At 51.0% G+C, this 19,177-nt stretch overlaps 2 protein-coding genes across 3 annotated transcripts; both read left to right on the forward strand.

The window, feature by feature from the left end:
- The first annotated feature begins 8,578 nt into the window (after window positions 1-8,578).
- Window positions 8,579-9,367, forward strand: Sct (secretin). Its single transcript, XM_021168899.2, has 4 exons — window positions 8,579-8,748; window positions 8,836-8,937; window positions 9,047-9,151; window positions 9,256-9,367. Exons 1-4 carry the CDS (start codon window positions 8,663-8,665, stop codon window positions 9,365-9,367), a joined length of 405 nt encoding a protein of 134 aa, XP_021024558.1. The 5' UTR covers window positions 8,579-8,662.
- A 1,476-nt stretch (window positions 9,368-10,843) lies between these two features.
- On the forward strand, window positions 10,844-18,550 carry Cdhr5 (cadherin related family member 5). 2 transcript variants are annotated; one of them, XM_029479107.2, is made up of 15 exons: window positions 10,844-10,995; window positions 11,075-11,247; window positions 11,578-11,628; window positions 13,147-13,239; window positions 13,378-13,479; window positions 13,588-13,698; window positions 13,786-13,956; window positions 14,522-14,612; window positions 14,694-14,791; window positions 14,917-15,117; window positions 15,252-15,365; window positions 15,443-15,527; window positions 15,627-16,112; window positions 17,622-17,782; window positions 18,029-18,550. In XM_029479107.2, exons 1-15 carry the CDS (start codon window positions 10,902-10,904, stop codon window positions 18,488-18,490), a joined length of 2,493 nt encoding a protein of 830 aa, XP_029334967.1. In that variant the 5' UTR covers window positions 10,844-10,901; the 3' UTR covers window positions 18,491-18,550. The 2 variants fall into 2 exon arrangements, with proteins under 2 accessions (XP_029334967.1, XP_021023328.1); XM_021167669.3 differs by lacking the exon at window positions 15,627-16,112.
- Window positions 18,551-19,177: the final 627 nt, after the last annotated feature.

A 19,177-nucleotide genomic window follows, 5' to 3' on the forward strand; every position in this document is an offset into this window, starting at 1 on the left:
GACCACTGGTTTTTCTTCTAGAGGTCTCAAAAACCACATGGTGGCTCACAACCATCAGTAAGGGGATCCAGTTCCCTCTTCTGGCTCACAGGTGTGCATGCAGACACTCATATGCATAATACACATGAATAAGTACATTTTTTTAAAAGTCTCCTTTTAAATGTAAATGTAGAAAATTTCTCAGCAAGGGCTGGAGAGATGGCTCAGCAGTAAACTGCCTGTTGCTCTTCTAGAGGACAGGGCCTTTGCTCCCAGCACTCACATGGCAGCTCACAACTGTCTGTAACTCCAGTTTTAGGGCATCCAACACCCTCTTCTAGCCTTGGAAGGCACCTGAACACATGTGGCACACATACACACACACAAGCAAAACACATAAAATAAAAATAAGCAAGTCTTTAAAAAAAAACTTCTCGGAGAAAAGACAGCAAAATCCCACTACAGTATTTTTTTTTTAAAGATTTATTTATTTTATGTATGTGAGTACACTGTAGCTGTCTTCAGACACACCAGAAGAGGGCATCAGATCCCCATTACAGATAGTTGTGAGCCACCATGTGGTTGCTGGGAAGTGAACTCAGGACCTCTAGAAGAGCAGTCAGTGCGCTTAACCGCTGAGCCATTTCTCCAGCCCCCCACTGCAGTTTTTTTCCTGCCCCACCCGCTTCCCCCCACTGCAGTTTTTAAGGATTATGCACCATGACCCAGAAGGAGTTATCCCAAGTCTGCAAGAGCTCCAGAGCTGAAACAGAATCCATCCAACACACCATACTAATAGAACAAAGATAAACCCCACAGGAGCTCAAGTCCTATTTTATTCCTTAAACATGTTAAGATCTGACCCATGATCATCTCAACTGAATCAGAAAAAGCGTTTTGCAAATATCTACCATTCTAAACCAGGTGTAGTGGCACAAACCTGTAAATCCAGCATTCAAGAAACTAGGGCAGGAGCTGGAGAGATGGCTCAGAGGTTAAGAGCACTGACTGCTCTTCTGGAGGTCCTGAGTTCAAATCCCAGCAACCACATGGTGGCTCACAACCATCTCTAATGAGATTGGACGCCCTCTTCTGGTGTGTCTGAAGACAGCTGCAGTGTTCTTACATATGATAAATAATTTTTTTTTTAAAAATTAGCTGGGCAGTGTTGGCACATGCCTTTAATCCCAGCAACATCCCAGCACTTGGGAGGCAGAGTCAGGCGGATTTCTGTGTTTGAGGCCAGCCTGGTCTACAAAGTGAATTCCAGGACAGCCAGGGCTACACAGAGAAACCCTGTCTTGAAAAAAAAATTTTAGCCGGGCGTGGTGGCGCACGCCTTTAATCCCAGCACTCGGGAGGCAGAGGCAGGCGGATTTCTGAGTTCGAGGCCAGCCTGGTCTACAAAGTGAGTTCCAGGACAGCCAAGGCTACACAGAGAAACCCTGTCTCGAAAAACCAAAAAAAAAAAAAAGAAAAAAAATTTTTTTTAAATTAAAAAGCTAAGGCAGGAGGATTGCAAGTTTGAGGGTGGTCTGGGCTGCCCAGGGAAACCCTGTCTGAAAATACGAAGCTCTGGGAATGCAACTCGCTGGCAAACTAGTTGTCTAGTCTGTCCAACGCCCTGGTCCTGGGTTCTATCCCCAACATGGGGGATGCAAGAGACAATTTGAAACATTATTTTAAAGATTTATTTTGTGTATATGAGTGTGCTCTATCTGTTATGCACACCTCCATGCCAGAAAAGGACATCAGATCCCATGACAGATGGTTGTGAGCCACCATATGGTTGCTGGGAATTGAGCTCAGGACCTCTGGAAGAGCAGCCAGTGCTCTCAACCACTGAGTCAACTCTCCAGCACTCAAAACATTTTCTTTTCTTTTTTTTTTTTTTTTTTTTTTTTGGTTTTTTGAGACAGGGTTTCTCTGTATAGCCCTGGCTGTCCTAGAACTCACTTTCTTTGTAGACCAGGCTGGCCTCGAACTCAGAAATCCGCCTGCCTCTGCCTCCCAAGTGTTGGGATTAAAGGCGTGCGCCACCACCGCCCGGCTCAAAACATTTTCTTACTCATCAGGACAACAGAATAAATGATGGAAATAAGTGGGGAGGTGGGGGACAGATGGGGCATGGGGAGAGGCTTGAGATAGAGGAGGTGGGGGACATGGTTAAGTTATGCTGTACATAGCTGAGTCCCAGAAACCACATAAATACATGGAGATTGGCTGTGATTCCAGCCGTGTAAAGCAGAGACAGAAGTTGCCAGAGCAAGCTGGTGAGTGAAACCAGGCACAGTGGCACGCTCTGGGATTGACCAGGAAGCCTTGACTCAGTGAACAAGGCGGAAGTGTGATAGAGGGCAATTCCTGACATCAGCCTTGGATCTCCATATGTACAGACACCCACAAGTATTCACATTCACACGTGTGTTCACACACATGTAAAACATGCATGCATACTTACACACCATACACACCTGCCCACACATGTGATCTATAATACCACAACCTCCTAGAGTGGTCATTTATCCAGACTGAGACAGGCTATGCTCACAACCTGGTGAGCCCCAGCCATCATTATGAAGCAGGAAGGAAGACCAAGGGCATTATAAATGCAGTTTGGAAGACCCCTTGTAAAACTGATAGATGTCTGTAACTGTACTTTCTGGGTACTTTACTGAGTTCTTCTATCTACCACTCTATCCCTTCCAGCCCCCCAACACTGGGTGGGAGAAGAAGGTTAGAGGGGAAAGGGGGCATAGAACTCTTTAGACTACTTCCTGCTGATTAGGGGCACTGAGTTCCTTGGGGGCAAGTCCAATCTTCTTTATCACGATATCCAATTTCTTCTTCTCCTCCTTTGCTCATGACCACTTGATGAACCACAGCAACAGGGACCAGGAGCAGCAGCCTCCACCTCTCTCGGGGCTCTGGCATCTTTTAGTACCCTCTCAAGAGTTCCCAGAATTCCAAAAGTAAACTACCGTCCGCTGGCAGAGTTACACCTCTGCCAGAGCATGAGACAAATCATAGTCAGCTGCTGTGCACAATGTGAAGCAGCCCCATATCAGGTGCCTGGAATTAAATGGAAAGTATAGTTGTATAACACAACTGGATTTTTATTTATTTTTTAACATTTATTTATTTATTTTATGTATATGAGTACACTGTAGCTGTACAGATGTTGTGAGCCTTCATGTGGTTGTTGGGAACTGAATTTAGGACTTCTGCAGTCAACACTGCTCGCTCCGGTCAACTCTGCTTGCTCAGTCCCTGCTCGCTCTGGCCCAAAGATTTATTTATCATTATAAATAAGTACGCTGGGCTGGTGAGATGGCTCAGTGGGTAAGAGCACCCGACTGCTCTTCCAAAGGTCCAGAGTTCAAATCCCAGCAACCACATGGTGGCTAACAACCATCCGTAACGAGATCTGGCGCCCTCTTCTGGAGTGTCTGAAGACAGCTACAGTGTACTTACATATAATAAATAAATAAAAAAAAAAAAAAAAAAAAAAAAAAAAAAAAAATAAGTACGCTGTAGCTGTCTTCAGACACAGGGCGTCAGATTTCATTATGGGTGGTTGTGAGCCACCATGTGGTTGCTGGGATTTGAACTCAGGACCTTCAGAAGAGCAGTCAGTGCTTTTACCCGTTGAACCATCTCACCAGCCCCACAACTGGGTTTTTTTTTTTTTTTTTTTTTTTTTTTTTTAAAGATTTATTTATTTATTATATGTAAGTACACTGTAGCTGTCTTCAGACACTCCAGAAGAGGGCGCCAGATCTCGTTACGGATGGTTGTTAGCCACCATGTGGTTGCTGGGATTTGAACTCTGGACCTTTGGAAGAGCAGTCGGGTGCTCTTACCCACTGAGCCATCTCACCAGCCCACAACTGGGTTTTTAAAGAAGCCAAAAGTCTCACTGCACAAGTCGCCTTCACATTGGCAAACAAACAATTTAGTAATCTAACAATTTAGTAATCTAAATTGGCGAAATGTTTCCAGCAAAACGTCAATGAGAACTCTGTTGAGCGCACAGCCCTATGTCAGGGGCCCAGGCCCCCTTTTATTACTTGCTTGGGGGTACATGACTTGATCTGTCTGCCTCTGAAGCACCTGGGAAAAACTACAGACTGTGATCACCTTTGTCCTGTGTCAAAGGTAAGCAGACAGAGGAAGACAGAAGCTCCGCAGCTGCCTGTCTGCCTTATTTGGTCACCATCATGGTGATCAAGACTGACACCAGTGTCATGTGCTTGTCCTAAAGAGCAATTTGCCCTTTAAACCGCTAGCCACAGGCAAACAGGCTCTGGCCAGCCTTGTGAGGTATCCTTGTGCATCTGACTTCTGCACACTGTAAGCACTGGGGGAATGCACGGATGTGGGGGGTACAAGTTCTGTGGTCCCAGGACTGGTGCACTTCCGGTACCAGGGCTTGGTCCCGTCACCCCCTCCCCCTACCCTAGGCTCCGTGATATTTTGAAGTGAACAGGGGGTAAAGGGCAGACAGAAAGCATCTCTGGGATTGCTGGCCTCAGGAAGGGCGTGAGGCTTCACAAGCTCCCAGGAGAGATGCCCATCTTTATCTGCAGGAGAGGCTGGAAGCTAAATTTGGTAAGTCCTTTGGTGATGAACAGCAGTGTGGAAGTGTAAGATGAATAAATCCTTTCCTCCCCAACTTACTTCTTGGTCATGATGTTTGTGCAGGAATAGATTTATTTATTTGTTTATTTATTTATTTATTTACTTATTTATTTGTTTATTTATTTATTTATTTATTTTATGTATGTGAGTACACTGTCACTCTCTTCAGACACACCAGAAGAGGGCATCAGATCCCATTACAGATGGTTGTGAGCCACCATGTGGCTGCTGGGAATTGAACTCAGGACCTCTGGAAGAGCACTCAGTGCTCTTAACCGCCGAGCCATCTCTCCAGACCTTGTGCAGGAATAGAAATCCTGACTAAGACAATCTGTAATGGGCATCCAAAGTTGTCTTCTGGTGTGTCTGAAGACAGCGACAGTTTACCCACATACATGAAATAAATAAATAAATCTTCAAAAAGAGAGAGAGAATTCACTTGAACCCCCTTTTTTTGAGTGATGAACACGTTTTTCAACACCTGTAAGTGACACCTGTGACTTCTGCTTCAAGGCTGTGCGACCCTTGCACATTGCTGGGCACTGCCAGCTCTGGACCGTTCAGATCATTGGCACCGGCTGTCCCCAGCATGGATGCACTTTTGTATCTCCAGCGATGTGGCCCAGAATGGACTCTGGCTCAGTGTGGGCTGAGCCTGACATTCTCAAGCAGGACCTGCAGGAGGCATTGGCTCAAGTCAAGACCAGACCTAGGGCCAAGGGTCTTGGCAGAGCCTTGACAGCTCATTCATAGGAAGTCTCCCACAAGGTACTCAACATTTAGCCTGACATTTTCCTTATCGGATAGTCTGGGCCCTCCCACATCAAGCAGCAATCAAGAAAATGCTCCACAGACGAGTCCACAGGCCAGCTGATGAAGGCAGTTCTCCAGCTGAGAAGCCCTGTCCCTAGGTGTATGTAGGCTTGTGTTAAGTTGTCAAAAACTATGACATAGCCCAGGCTTGGCCTCGAACTCACATTCCCCCTGCCTCAGCTTCCCAGGAACCCCTCAGATTCCCAGGGTAAGCCACCATGACCACTTTATAAACTCTAAGTCATTTCAATCCACCACTAGTGGCTATCATGCAACTTAAACACATGAGTTTTTGCTTTGTGCGTTGACAAAGCAATCTCTCAGGGACCATCTTTTATGTTCTTTTGAGACAGGCCACTTTTTGTAGCCCTAGTGGTCTGGAATTCTCTGTATAGACCAGGCTGGCCTCAAATTCATGGAAATCCCTCCTGCTTCTCCCTTCTAAGTTCTGGGATTAGAAGCAAATGGCACTGGCTCTCAGAGTCTTTCTTTTTTCATGTATGTGAATACACTGTCTCTGTCTTCAGACACACCAGAAGAGGGCATCAGATCCCATTACAGATGGCTGTGAGCCACCATGTAGTTACTGGGAATTGAACTCAGGGCCTTTGGAAGAGCGGTCAGTGCTCTTAACTCCTGAGCCCCTCAGAGTCTTTCTTAAGCCCTTTCCAAACACAACCTCAACCAGCTATGCCACCCTCCTCTGACCTCAGTGTATAGTGGCTGCTCCTAGTACTTCCCCCTTGCCTGACCATCTATCTTCCTGATGAGGCCCTGTGCACATTAGGATGCCTGGCTGGCAGGGGACTACCTCCTGCCTACCACCGTTCCTGTAGGTCACGGCTCACTCACCACCTGTCTTCCCCTTTCTGCTTATTTACTCAGGGATTTGATTTTAGTGTCACTTCTATGGTTCTATTGGTCAGGGCTGACATATGTCGCACCCACCCCTCCTTCAGTCTTGAGTATTGAGCCTAGGCCTTATGCATACTAGGCAAACACTCTACCACTGAGCTATGTCTGTGGCTGTAACACACACGCACACACACACACTTTATAGCAGCTTTTTTTATAGTTGCATGAACTTGGAGACAATACAGATGTCCTTCACTGGGTGAATGGATTAAGCACACTGGTCCATTCAAACAGTGGAACGTTGCTAAGCCCTAGAAAGAACCGAACTACTGAGCCATGAAAAGATTCAAAGCAGATGTAAATGATTAATGCCAAATGAAAGAGGCCAGTGTGGGTCTGGCAAGATGGCTCAGTGGGTAAAGGCCCGTGCTGCCAAACCTGCCCACCTGAGTTAAGATGCCTGGAACCCACAAGGAAGGAGAAAGCCACACCCTATAGGCTGCCCTCTGACTTCCATGCACCCACTCACCTACCCAACCACACACAGGTGAATGTAATTTCTGAAATTTAGAAGTCGTGGTGAAAAGGACACGAGCGATGCTTCCAACGCTGACACCAGCTCAGTGACAAGGTCAGGAGTCTACAGGCAAAAGGATTACGGTTCCACAGGGACCTTTCAGGGCTGCAACCCTACTGCATTTGATACTATGGAACTGGATCCATGCCAGTTTACACTGCCCGAACCAATAGAATGACAACCCCAAAGTGGCCCCTGGTGACAACTGCAGGGCTTTATGATACTGCTGTGGTGACATGGGTTCAAGCCTGGGGTGGGGATGCAAGCCATTAATTCCAGCATTTGGGAGGCAGACGGATCTCTGTGAGCTCAAGAACTCTGTGAGTTCTGCTCTACAGAGTGAATTCCAGAACAGAAAGGGGGGGTGTTTCTAGGGCATATGTGAGGGGCATAAAGGAACTGAATCCCATGCTTTCAGTTCAGTTTTTCTGTAAACTGAAAACGACTCTAAAACATCTTCTAATTGTTTTTAAAGCCTCCTGTAGAGGGTTAGGAATGGGGAGTTCCTTTGACAGAGTACTAGCACAGCACAACACTGGTGAGGCCCCAAGTGCCACTCCTAGCACCCTGTAAAACTAGGCCATGTTGCCACACTCCTGTAATACCAGTACCCCAGAGGTACTGGCAGGAAGATGTGAAGTTCCAGGTTACCCTAAGCTATGTAACAAATTCCTGGCCAGCCTGGGGTATATGACACCTTGTCTCAAAAATGCAAAACAAAGAAGTCCCAAGCTGCCAAACCCCTCCTCCCAAACTGCAAACAGAGCTGGTCTTGGTGGCTCAGATTTGCAATCTCTGCTGTTGAGGGTCCAGGCCAACTTGGGCTACATTGTGAGATCAAAGGCAACCTGAGCTAAATACTCGGTCTCCCCAAAACAAACAAAAAGAAACAATTCCTAATAACAAAACCATATGATTTTTATCCGAGAGTTAGCTCCTAACAGTTCTCTGGGTTTGTAATTTGATATTAAGGGTTATCTTTTTTGATTTGAGTTTCGGTGCTGGGTTGAACTCAGGTCTTGGTGCGTACTTCTACCACTAAGGTCCGGGACTCCAAGTATGAAGATGTTCTGCAAGCCTATTTGTCTTCAATCCCCATCCATAGCTCCCTTCCCCCATTTCCTTACAACCTCTACCTACCAGTGCTTTTCTTTTATTCTAACCTATCTCCATTTTCTGCTACCAATTCGAATAAACTGTCTTCTTCCATCCAAAAATGCAACCACAGGGCCTACAAGGATTCCCATTTTGTTTCTGGTGCTGAGCTGCCCTTAAAGTGGTCATCTGCAGTAGTCTACCCTGCCCTGGCTTCGGCAGGAGTGCTAGGACACTGGTCTTCCTTTCCTCTCAGTCGTCTGCCTGCCCCTCCTAGGCTTCTCAAGACACCTACAGCTTCTTCCAGACAAGAGTGCGGCAGGGTCTTGGTCTAGGCTAGGCTCCAAGATGAGTTGAAGTCTCACAGTGCGGTTCGCTCTGCCCGTCCTGAACTGCCACCCCTATTTTCTATCCCTGGACACGGATGAAGATGTCCATTTCGCTACTTGGTAGCACTACCCCTCTAGTTTCCCCCCCTCCCCCAAAGCAGTTGAGGGGCGCCAACACGGCGGTAAGGACAGGAGGTGGCCGGACGACAGCTGGGTGGGCGGCCCTGACCTTCCTGCAATCGATGGGGCGGGGCCGGCCGCGCGGAGCCGGGGCGGTGCTGGAGCCCCCCGCCGCCGGCGGTCGAGCAGCTATAAAGCGGTGGCGCGGGGCTCAGGCTGAAGTTGCAGCATTTGTCACACCCAGAGCCCAACCATGGTGCCTCCGCTGCCCTCCGCTCCGATGCTACTGCTGTTGCTGCTGCTGCTCTCCAGTTCCGCCGCGCTCCCTGCACCTCCCAGGTGAGCGGGGTGGGGGTCGGGAATCCGTTTCATCCCGGCCACGCCCACACTTCAATTTCTGACCCTTATGGCTCCATCCCTCCCCAGGATCCCAAGACACTCAGACGGAATGTTCACCAGCGAGCTCAGCCGCTTGCAGGACAGTGCCAGGCTGCAGCGCCTGCTGCAGGGTCTGGTGGGGAAACGCAGGTGAGCCCGCACTAAGTAGAATTTTCCAGACTGGCTAGTATGGGACAGGCCCGCCACATCCCTGTACACCACTAATTCTACTTTGGGCTTGGGGGTGGGGTGGGGTCAGCGAGCAGGACTCAGAAAATACCCCAGAGAACAGCCTGGCCCGGTCCAAGCCCTTAGAGGACCAGCTCTGCTTGCTGTGGTCGAACACTCAGACTCTACAGGACTGGTGAGCTTTTTCCTCAGCTGGATTCCTAAAGTGCCCTAGCCAGGTGGGTGCCCGCACTCTGATGGTCACTCACTAGTCCCCTCACCACTTATCTCCTTCCACAGGCTTCTGCCCAGGCTGTCCCTGGATGGGTCCCTGTCTCTCTGGCTGCCTCCTGGACCAAGGTCTGCTGTCGACCGTTCAAAGTGGACTGAAACAACCAGGCCACCCAGATGAGGGAGGAAGGAGAGTCTCTAGGACCCTGGAGGGAGTAGGGGTTGGTTGTCCTTGGCATCAATAAAAAAGGAATTTAGACCCTGGTCTTTTAGCTCATGGTGTGTGATGTCTGATAAAGTCGAGGCCGCCTCTGCTCCGTGAGCCTGGCAGGCGTGGACAGATCTAGCCATCTCATTCAGTGGCTAGGACCACACCCAGTGGCCCTTTGAACCCGAGAAGCCAGCTAGGACATTTCTTATCTCTGGCATCAGCTGAACCCCTCTTTTCCCAGCTGAATTCCCTAGAGTGTCACCTTGCCCTGTATGCCCTGTACGGTCCATTTAGCAAAATTTCCAGGGATCAGGGACTCCCCACCCTGATCCAGCCATGTGGTCAGGGTAAATGAAGTGGTGAGGAATGAAGTGGTGAGGAGGAGGCTCAGGTGGGGCCATAGGGGTTAGTTATGAGTGGGAGGACCTGAGTACATCCTGACTCTAACATGTTTAGGTGGTCATGGCCTGCCCTGAGGCCTGACGGTGATGTCATCTCCCAGTAGGCAGCTGTAGGACCAGTGAAGGGTTGTGAGACAGTGTTCAGTCTTTGCAGAGGCTTGGAGCCTCGGGAAGGTTTTCAGACATCTAAAGCAGCCAGCCCTGCAAAGGCCCACAGTAATGAGGGCTGTGCAGGCCCTTTCAACAGAACACCCCCTACCACCCTCCTGGTCCCACCCAGGGCCTTCTTCCTATCTCTGAGAGCTTACAGGCAAGAGGAGGGGAAGCATATCTAATGGAGGCCCTGGACTGTGTCCTCACCAGGATTCCTGTCTTCCATCAGATACTGGCTCCCCAAACCCCAGCTCCTAGCTGTGGCTGAAAAGTTCTATCTGCATCCTATCACTCACCAAGGCTCTGCCAGGCCCTTCCCTGGGGGAACTGCTGTGTTTCTCATACAGCAGGAGCATACTGGGACACAGCCATTTCCCTTGGGAGTGGACAAGGGAAGAGAAGGGAGGCGACATGACATCATAGCTCCAGGGATTTTGCTAGAGAACACTGAGGAGAAAGAGACAAGATGAGGGACACCCCATGAGGGCTACAGTAGACCCAAGACCAATGGCTCAGCCTGTTTTTGCTCCCAGCTCCCCACAGCCCTGCCCCAGCTCCCCACAGCCCTGCCCCAGCTCCTCAGACCCATGGTTCCATCCCATAGGCCTGCTTCAGCCCCCAGCCCTGACTCAGCCTCCTTAGATCTATGGCCCCAGAGCCTTGCCCTGGCTCCCCACACCTATTCTCCACTCCTCGTTCTCAAGCTTCATACACCTTATGTGTAGTGCCCATGGGCTGAGTCCCCAACTAACTTCCTGGAAGTCCAGGCCGAAATATGACCTCATGTCCCCTGTTAGTGCCGGCCAGCGGGAGTCCCCTTGATAGAGGCCATCTGTAAAGAGTCATAAAATGAGGCGGTGCCTGGCAGGGGCGAAGGTCGCCAAGGCAGGAATTGTACCAGCCCTGGAACCAAGCAGGCTGGACCCTTCTTCCAGGTGACAGCTGCCGCCATGGGGGCTCTGGCCCTCCTGTGGCCTTCCCTGCTGTTGCCATTGCTCACAGTGCTGTTTGGCCAACCTCCGGGGACCTTGGCCCAGACCCAGGGTATGTGTTGGGCAGGGGCAGGACAGGTGGGTGGCAGAGCTCTGACAGGAGAACTAACTTCTCCTTTGCAACTTTCTAGTCTGCTCTGTGAAGGAGACCGTATTTACAGTCAAGGAGAACACCGTTCCTGGGCCACTGGTGAACATTTCTGTCCCAGATGGGCTGCACGTGACCTTGGGACCCTCGTCCACCCCTTATGCCTTTAGGATCGAAGGAAAAGAGCTGTTTCTCAACGTGACTCCAGATTATGAGGTACAGCCTGTAGGCTGGATGGAATGTGCCTTCATGGGGACATACATGGGCAGGCCTCCTAACCTGGGAAAGATTCAGGGAAGGAGGGGCTGAGGGCTCTATATCCCCCTGAATGAGGAACCCTTCAGGCCCTGTGGTTGGTTGGTTGGTACTGAGGGGGAGGGCCGTAGGGGACAGAGCTGCCAAATGCCCCCCCACACACCCAGGATTTCCCACAGATGACTGGGGCGCTGGAGCGGTACCTGCTCTCCTAGCTGTACTCTCCTGTTCTAGAGCAGCATAGCTCCTTATGTGGCAAGTGACTCATAGGGCCCCTGGCTTCATCCTCAGGAGAACTCATTGCTCCAGGCAGAGGTGGAGTGTAAGAGAGGAGATGCGGTGGTAAGTTAACCCCAGTACCTGATCACCCCTGCCTTCTGTCAGAGTACCCCAAGGCCACTCCCCCATGACCTCACTCCAGGGAGTCTGAACATCAGCTCTCTCCTGGCCACTCCCACGCTTGCTTCTTTCAGTCTAGACTCTTCCCTGAGCTCCAGACTCAAACTCAGCTAACTTAGAGCTGTGTATTAAGTCAATACTCTGAGGCTCTAAGTCTGCCTCTCATCCCTCACCTGGGAGACACCCTCACCTGGGAGACACCCTCACCTGCCAGCCACTTAGGCTCCTTTTGAGGTCACCCCACACAAGGTACATTGTTGGCATTGTCGGTTGTGCCTCAGTTAGAGTCAGCCCTACTCTTCCTACCTCTAGTCCCACGGGGCCTTGGGCAGCAGGTCTCCTTTCTGACCCTGCCGCAGATCCATTTGCTCTCTGTGCCCTTGGTTCTTCTCTATTCCTTCCCCACATAGTGAATCCCTCGAGAGTCATAACCACAACCCCACACAGCCTCACCCAGAAACTTCTACATTTTCTTACCGGACGGACGCCAAAGCTAAATGCACAGGTGGGTGGGTGAGGCAGGCTAGGGCAGGCAGACACTGATCTGGTATGCAAATTCATTGTGATGCTTAACCCTCCTACTTTATGCTGTCCCGCTACCCTATCCCATACATCGTATCCCTCAGCCTCCACCACAAGACTTTTACTAAAGGAAGCTCGAAGAAATAACAGGCGCCCCACATAATTTCTGCTTCACCATAAGCAACTCTCACACCCTGCACTCCTACCCCGCTCCATGACATGTTATCACACACATCTTGGGCCACGTCTCTAATAGGTAGTAATATTAAAAAAAAAAACAAAACAAGACAAAACTTAATTTTTTAGGTATAGTTCAGTGGTAGAGTATCTGCCTAGTATGATTTGAAGCCCTGGGCTCCACCTTCAACACACGAATATACTTCACACACATACACAGACACACAGATACACAGAGAGACAGAGACAGAAACAGGAAGACAGAGAGAGGCGTGGACTTGATATCTGTCACACCTGAGAAGAACAGCTTTCTCTCTCTGTCCTCCAGCACCTGGCTGTGTTCGTTTCTCCCTGGGTCTCAGGAAGGGTTCTCTCATGGAGTAAAGCTGTTTGGTTTTAACCTAAAGACCCCTTTCTCCGATCTTCTCTTGGAGACCTGTTTCTGAAGCCGTGAGAGGCTGTTTTTCTCCCTTTGATGCATTGCTGGTTGTGGCCCTGGGATTGTCATCATCTCTCTTCAGCACACCCACCACACACATGAGGCCACACTCTAAAACTTGTTTTTACAGTCTGCGTTCCTCCTAGAACAGGAGCTCACAGGCCACCACATTGTTGCTGCCACCAGTGTCTGTGGAATGAAAGGGAAAGAGTGACTGACTGACTGAATGAATGAACAAAGAGATAAGAAAAGGAATGAATGAATGATGGGTCATCAGAGCATTGCTCCTCAGCCAGTGGCTGACTTTGGTGACTTTGCTGCAGGTGGCACAGCTGATGGTGTTTGTGGCTGTCGAGGATATCAATGACAATGCGCCAAAATTCTCCTTTGCATTCGAGGAATTTAATGTATCGGAGGTGAGCCCAGTCTGAACCAGTGCTGTCTTGAGTATGGAGGAGGCAGGGGGACACAGGGTATTGGGGGGACCACATCAGGAAGATCTATATACAGAAGCTACAGCATGGCTGGACCAACCTCATTCTCTCCATCCCCAGGACACCAAAGTGAATACAATCGTCATCCCTGAGACACAGCTGAAGGCTACAGATGCTGACAAAAATGACATCCTAGTCTACACTCTGCAGGAAGTGACCCCCGTCAGTGCTCCCCCAGCCCCACTCATTATTGACAACCCTCACTCTTTCTGATGCCTCCAGGCCTCAGTTTCTCCACCTTCCAGAGTCCCACCTCCTTCCCCTCCACAGAATGCCAGCAAATTCTTCTCCCTGGAGAGCGTAAACTACCCTGCTCTGAAGTTGGACCAGACCCTGGATTACCTCAAGAATCAGAACATGACCTTCATGCTGCTGGCACGGGTAAGCGGATCACATCTTCCTAAGTCCTGGGTGTTCTAGGTCCTGTCCAAGCTGGGCCTGACTGTCAGGGGCTGGCTGTCACTATAGGATACTTGGGAGGAAAATGTAGAGCCCAGCCACACGGCCACTGCCACCCTGGTCTTGCACGTGCTGCCAGCTGACCTACGGACCCCCTGGTTCCTGCCATGCTCCTTCACAGATGGCTACGTCTGCATTCAGGCCCAGTACAGTGCGGTTGTCCCCACGGGACACAAACTGGTAATGGGGAGAAAGGAGGCCCAGGGTCAGACTTGAATCTAGAGCCAAGTCAGAAAACGTTCAGGGAAGGGATCCAACCATGGTCCTGTGCTTCCGGAGAGGCTGGCAGACAGTTCTGTGATTTAAGAAACAAACATGAACAATCAATCAATCGATCAATCAATCATCAATCAATTATTAACTATCCTTCCTGGGGGTGGGGCAAAAATCAGTGAGGAGTGTGGATTCTATTATGTAAGCTGGGATGTGAAGACTTCAGGGGCAGGGCTGATGCTAATAAGGGACTGCTAAGTCCTTGTCTAGCTGACGGTCTCCTCTGAGGCCAGCAGTGCCACTGGGCAGGGTGGCCTGCCAAGGCCACCACAGCCTCCACTGTGCAGAAGGGCATACACTGAAGCCTTCCTTCGTAAGTTCTTGTTGCCACTGAGTCCTTCTGTGGCTGCAGCTCTGTCCCAAGCAGGCACTGCCCCTCCCTCCAGGCTCCAACTCACGTTTCAGATCTTGAGGGGCAACAAGAGAGTAAGAGCGGGGGCTCTGAAACCTCAAGATGTCCCTATCCCTACAGCCGTCCCCCCTCATCATGAGTCCTGGTCCCATCTATGCTGTGGACGGAGATCAGGCCATTAACCAGCCTATCATGTACAGCATTCTGGCGGGTAAGTAAGGGCTTATCCCCACAGCACCTGGAGCCCACAACAGAGGGACCAGACACCAAACTCCACCCCAAATTCTTCCAGGAAACACAGATGGTACATTCATCATCAACACACACGATGGCAACCTCACAATGGCCAAAAGTATCCCGAGCCCCATGAAGTTCACCCTTCTGATCAGGGTGGGTACCGGTACTGGATGATGGATGGGTCTCCTGTGTCCCCAGCTGTGTGTGTCCCCAGCTGTGTTCCCAGTTGTAGCTCCATTAAATCCGAATACCCACTCCTGCTTCCCCTGACTCCTCAGGCTGATCAGAAAGACATGGCTCGATACTCAGTGACCCAGGCCATCGTGGAGGCTCGCAGTGTCACTGGAAACCCACTCCAGTTCTCCCAGAGCCTGTACTATGGCACAGTGGTACTGGGATCTGAGGCTGGCACAGCAGTGAAGGACAAGACCTTCCCTTCAGAGATCCTGAGGATCCAGGCTCAGTACCCAGGCTTCCCGGTATGCAGTCCACCCCTGTTCACCTAGGAATCCTATAAGAATACCTGGACCCTCTGGCCTCCTCTCTCTGTGCAGACTGCTTGGGGTGGACAGTAGGGCACCAGGCCTATGTCTTACGGTAGTGCCTCATCTAGGACCTCAACTCCGCTGTCACGTATCGAGTCACCAACTCCTCAGAATTCATGATGAATAAGGATATCATTCTGACTGCTGTGCCTATGGAGGAAGCAAGAACCATCCGTGTGGAGGTGGAGTGGGGATAAGGGGACCAAAGGTGTGGGGGTAAAGAGGGACCCAAGAGGAACAAGCCCCTTTCCTGACCCAGGTAGAAGCTAGCAACACTGTGACTAAGGACACAGCCACCACTGTTGTTGAGATCCAGGTGTCAGAGCGAGAACTGCCCTCCACAGGTGAGCCCCCCAGGGCCTCCCAAGCAGGGTGGCTCCCCCTCTGGGACAGGCATATCTGGGGACAGAGGCAAACCCAAGTTTTGTACATGCCACCACCAGAGTTCCCCACACCCCCAGAAGCTGGAGGAACGACTGGGCCTTCAAGTAACACCACTATGGAAGCCCCCTTGACCTCTGGGACCTCTCAAAGACCTGCCACCACCAGCTCTGGGGGAAGTGTTGGCCCATTCCCACCTGGTGGCACAACTCTAAGCCCACCCACCTCTGCCTCATCCGTACCTGGGGGGGGCCCTACTCTTGGAACCAGCACCTCTCCCCAGATAACCACTCCTGGTGGGGACTCAGCACAGACCCCCAAACCAGGAACCTCTCAGCCGACAGCCCCTACTTCCAGAACAAGTACCTCCCTCATGACAACCTCATCCAGAAGTGACCCAACACAGACCCCCAAGCCAGGAACCTCTCAGCCAATGGTCCCCATTCCAGGGGCCAGCACCTCTTCTCAGCCAGCCACACCTAGTGGCAGCTCACCACAGACCCCCAAGCCAGGAACCTCTCAGCCGACAGCCACTGGGCCCATCTCAGGTAGTCCAACACATTGCCCTGGAGTCACTGTCAGCCTTAACTCAGCCAAGGGCTCTAGGATGTGCTCTAGAAAAGGGTCCACCCAGGCTAGCCTGGCCTGGCCATAATGACCACCTTTAAGGAGTCTGTGTCTGGCTCTAGACAGATGGCCCCAAGAGGTCAGAATGGGGGTGAACTGAAGAAGGTATAGGGATGCAGAAGCAGATTTTAGAGCCAGTGAGTTCCATAATTCCCAAGACAATCTGTATTTAGGGTCTTAGGTTAAGTAAGAGCACTACTCAAGAAACAAGATAAAAATGACTGTTATGGCTGTCAGAGTGTGCTAACAAATTCCTTTAGTCCCAACACTAGGGAGATAATGAAAGGCAGATCTCTGTGAGTTCAGCCCAGTCTGGTCCTGGTCCAGCCTGATCTATGTAGGAATTTCAGTCCAGCCACAGCAAGAGAGAGAGAGAGAAAGAGAGAGAGAGAGAGAGAGAGAGAGAGAGAGAGAGAGAGAGAGAGAGAGAGAGAGAGAACATGCCTGTGATACTGGAGACACTTAGGTAGGCCTGGGCAACATACTGAGGCAATGCTGCTAAAACAAAACAAAAACAAAAACTATCCAGGGCTGGGAGATGACAATGATGCTCTTGGTATTTGCCTTCCAGCATGATGACCTGAACTTGGTCCCAGAATCCACCTTACACAGCTGGGCGTGGGGATACGCCCTTACAACTTCAGAGTTGGGGAGTCAGAGACAGGAAACCCCGGGAAGCACTGGACAGATAGTTTAGCCAGATAGGCCGCCAGCTGTAGGCCAGTGAGAGACCCCAACTTACAAAGCAATATGGAGACTGGCAAGATGTCTCAGCATCTTGCCTGACAACCTGAGTTAGATTCCTGGGTTCCACACATACAGAAAACTGACTTCTGCCAAGTTTTCCTCTGAGCACAATATGCACGTGACATGCAGCACCAACACAAATACATACACTACATAGTAAACTTTACATGTGCGTGCGCACACACACACACACACACACACACGAGGTTCCCCCTGAAAGGTCTTTGTATTGGTCACTAAGCTGTATCCACTAAACCTTTGAGTGTACATGGTCACAAGGGGCCAGGCACAGCTAGCTGTCGCATTGGAACCGTCACCAGAGGCAGCTTGACAAGGCCAACTTCGGCAAGTGTCACTGAGACCTTAGACCTGCTCTGGTCTAAGTATAATATGCATTCAAAGTTGAAGTTGAAGCCACATTAAGACAAAGTTCACTAGAGCTGCTTACAGTGTGCCCTTGAAGACCACCCCGGTGAATCAGAGGCTAGTAGTCATGTTACAATGGTATCCCAGGGCAGGCTTCCTGGTGGAGTTGGTAGCACCCGTTCTCAGAACCGCAACTCCAGATGGTGGGCCAGGAGAGGCCTGCCTTGTTTCTATGGTACCTTGGCCTGGCCCAGGTTGGGAAGGGACCTTCTTGGGAGTGTTCCAACAGTAAGTGGCCATGTTCTCTTACACACCAGGAGCAGGCGAGCAGGGTGATGGCCAGAGATTTTCCACGGTGGACATGGCAGTGTTGGGCGGGGTGCTAGGTGCACTGCTGTTGCTGGCCCTCATCTGCTTGGTCATCCTGGTCCATAAGCACTACCGACATCGGCTCGCGTGCTGCTCTGGGAAGGCTTCGGTAAGGGGACTAACTCAGGGCTGAGGAGTCACAGAAAAGGGACATGGAGGGATGCATGGGAACGGCTGGGGGAAAACAGGGCTTTACTAGGGAAGGAAATGGAGGTAGGCTAGGATGGGTGTTCTGAGACCAAGGGGGATGGGGGAGAGAGTGGGAGCCAAGCAGAGGAAGGAGGGTTCAGAATGCACTCCACTCCTGGGAGTCATATCACGGCTGCTGATGCCTTTGTCCTTACTCCACCCTTAGGAGCCACAGCCGAGTGGCTATGACAACCTGACCTTCCTCCCAGACCACAAGGCCAAGTGGTCGCCCACCCCCAACCGGAAGCCAGAGCCGAGCCCCAAGCTTGCCCAGCCGCCCCTCCGGCCTCCTAGCCCCATGTCCTCCAGTCCTACGCCCCCCAGCTCCACACCTCCTAGCCCTCAGCTCAAAGCTTCCGGGTCTCCTAAGACAGTCCAGGCTGGGGACAGCCCTTCAGCCGTGAGGTCTATCCTGACTAAGGAGCGGCGGCCGGAGGGGGAGGGCGGCTACAAGGCTGTGTGGTTCGGCAAGGACATCGGGGCGGAGGCTGACGTGGTGGTCCTCAACGAGCCCACCGCCGACGTGGACAGCGCCAGTGCCTCGGGAAGTGAGGGCAGCGATGATGATGACCCTGACCAGAAGAAGAGTTTCCGCTTTGGCGCGGATGCTGACAACACTTACATCTAGCTCAGCGCCCCGACTGTCCACCCCAAGCCACTTCCCTTTCCTCCTCTAATTAAAGTAGCACTTTCGAATTCCGGAGTCTTTTTTTTTTTTTTTTTTTTTGGTTTTTCGAGACAGGGTTTCTCTGTGTAGCCCTGGCTGTCCTGGAACTCACTTTGTAGACCAGGCTGGCCTCGAACTCAGAAATCCGCCTGCCTCTGCCTCCCGAGTGCTGGGATTAAAGGCGTGCGCCACCACGCCCGGCTGAATTCCGGAGTCTTAAGGCGGGTGTGTGGGAAGGAGTGCCATGGGTGTGAGCGCCCAGCTGCGGGCTTCCGGGTGGCTAACCACAGGCAAGTTCCCACTGTAGCTAAGAGGAAAGCTAGAGAGCTCCAGCTCCTTGCCCAAGATGGACAGCTTCGTGTGAGGGAGGGGAAGGAGCCAGAACCGTCCACTCCACATGCACGTTCATTTGGGAGACTTGGTGTTTGGGACCTTCCTGAGGGTCACAGCCCATTTCAAAGATCTGTCTGAGAGTGGTAGCTCATATAATCCCTGCATGTGTGAGGGCAGAGGCAGGCAGGTCTTTCTGAGTTTGAGGTTAACCTAGTCTCCACAGTGAGTTCCAGGGAAGACAAACCTAGTGTAGAGAGAGCCTTTCTGAGGAAAAAAGAAAAAGGAAGGCTGCTTTGGCAATGAACAGGGCACTCT

This window comes from Mus caroli, unplaced genomic scaffold, assembly GCF_978045245.1.
Source record: "Mus caroli unplaced genomic scaffold, Mus_caroli_1 scaffold_8, whole genome shotgun sequence".
Classification (NCBI taxonomy): domain Eukaryota; kingdom Metazoa; phylum Chordata; class Mammalia; order Rodentia; family Muridae; genus Mus; species Mus caroli.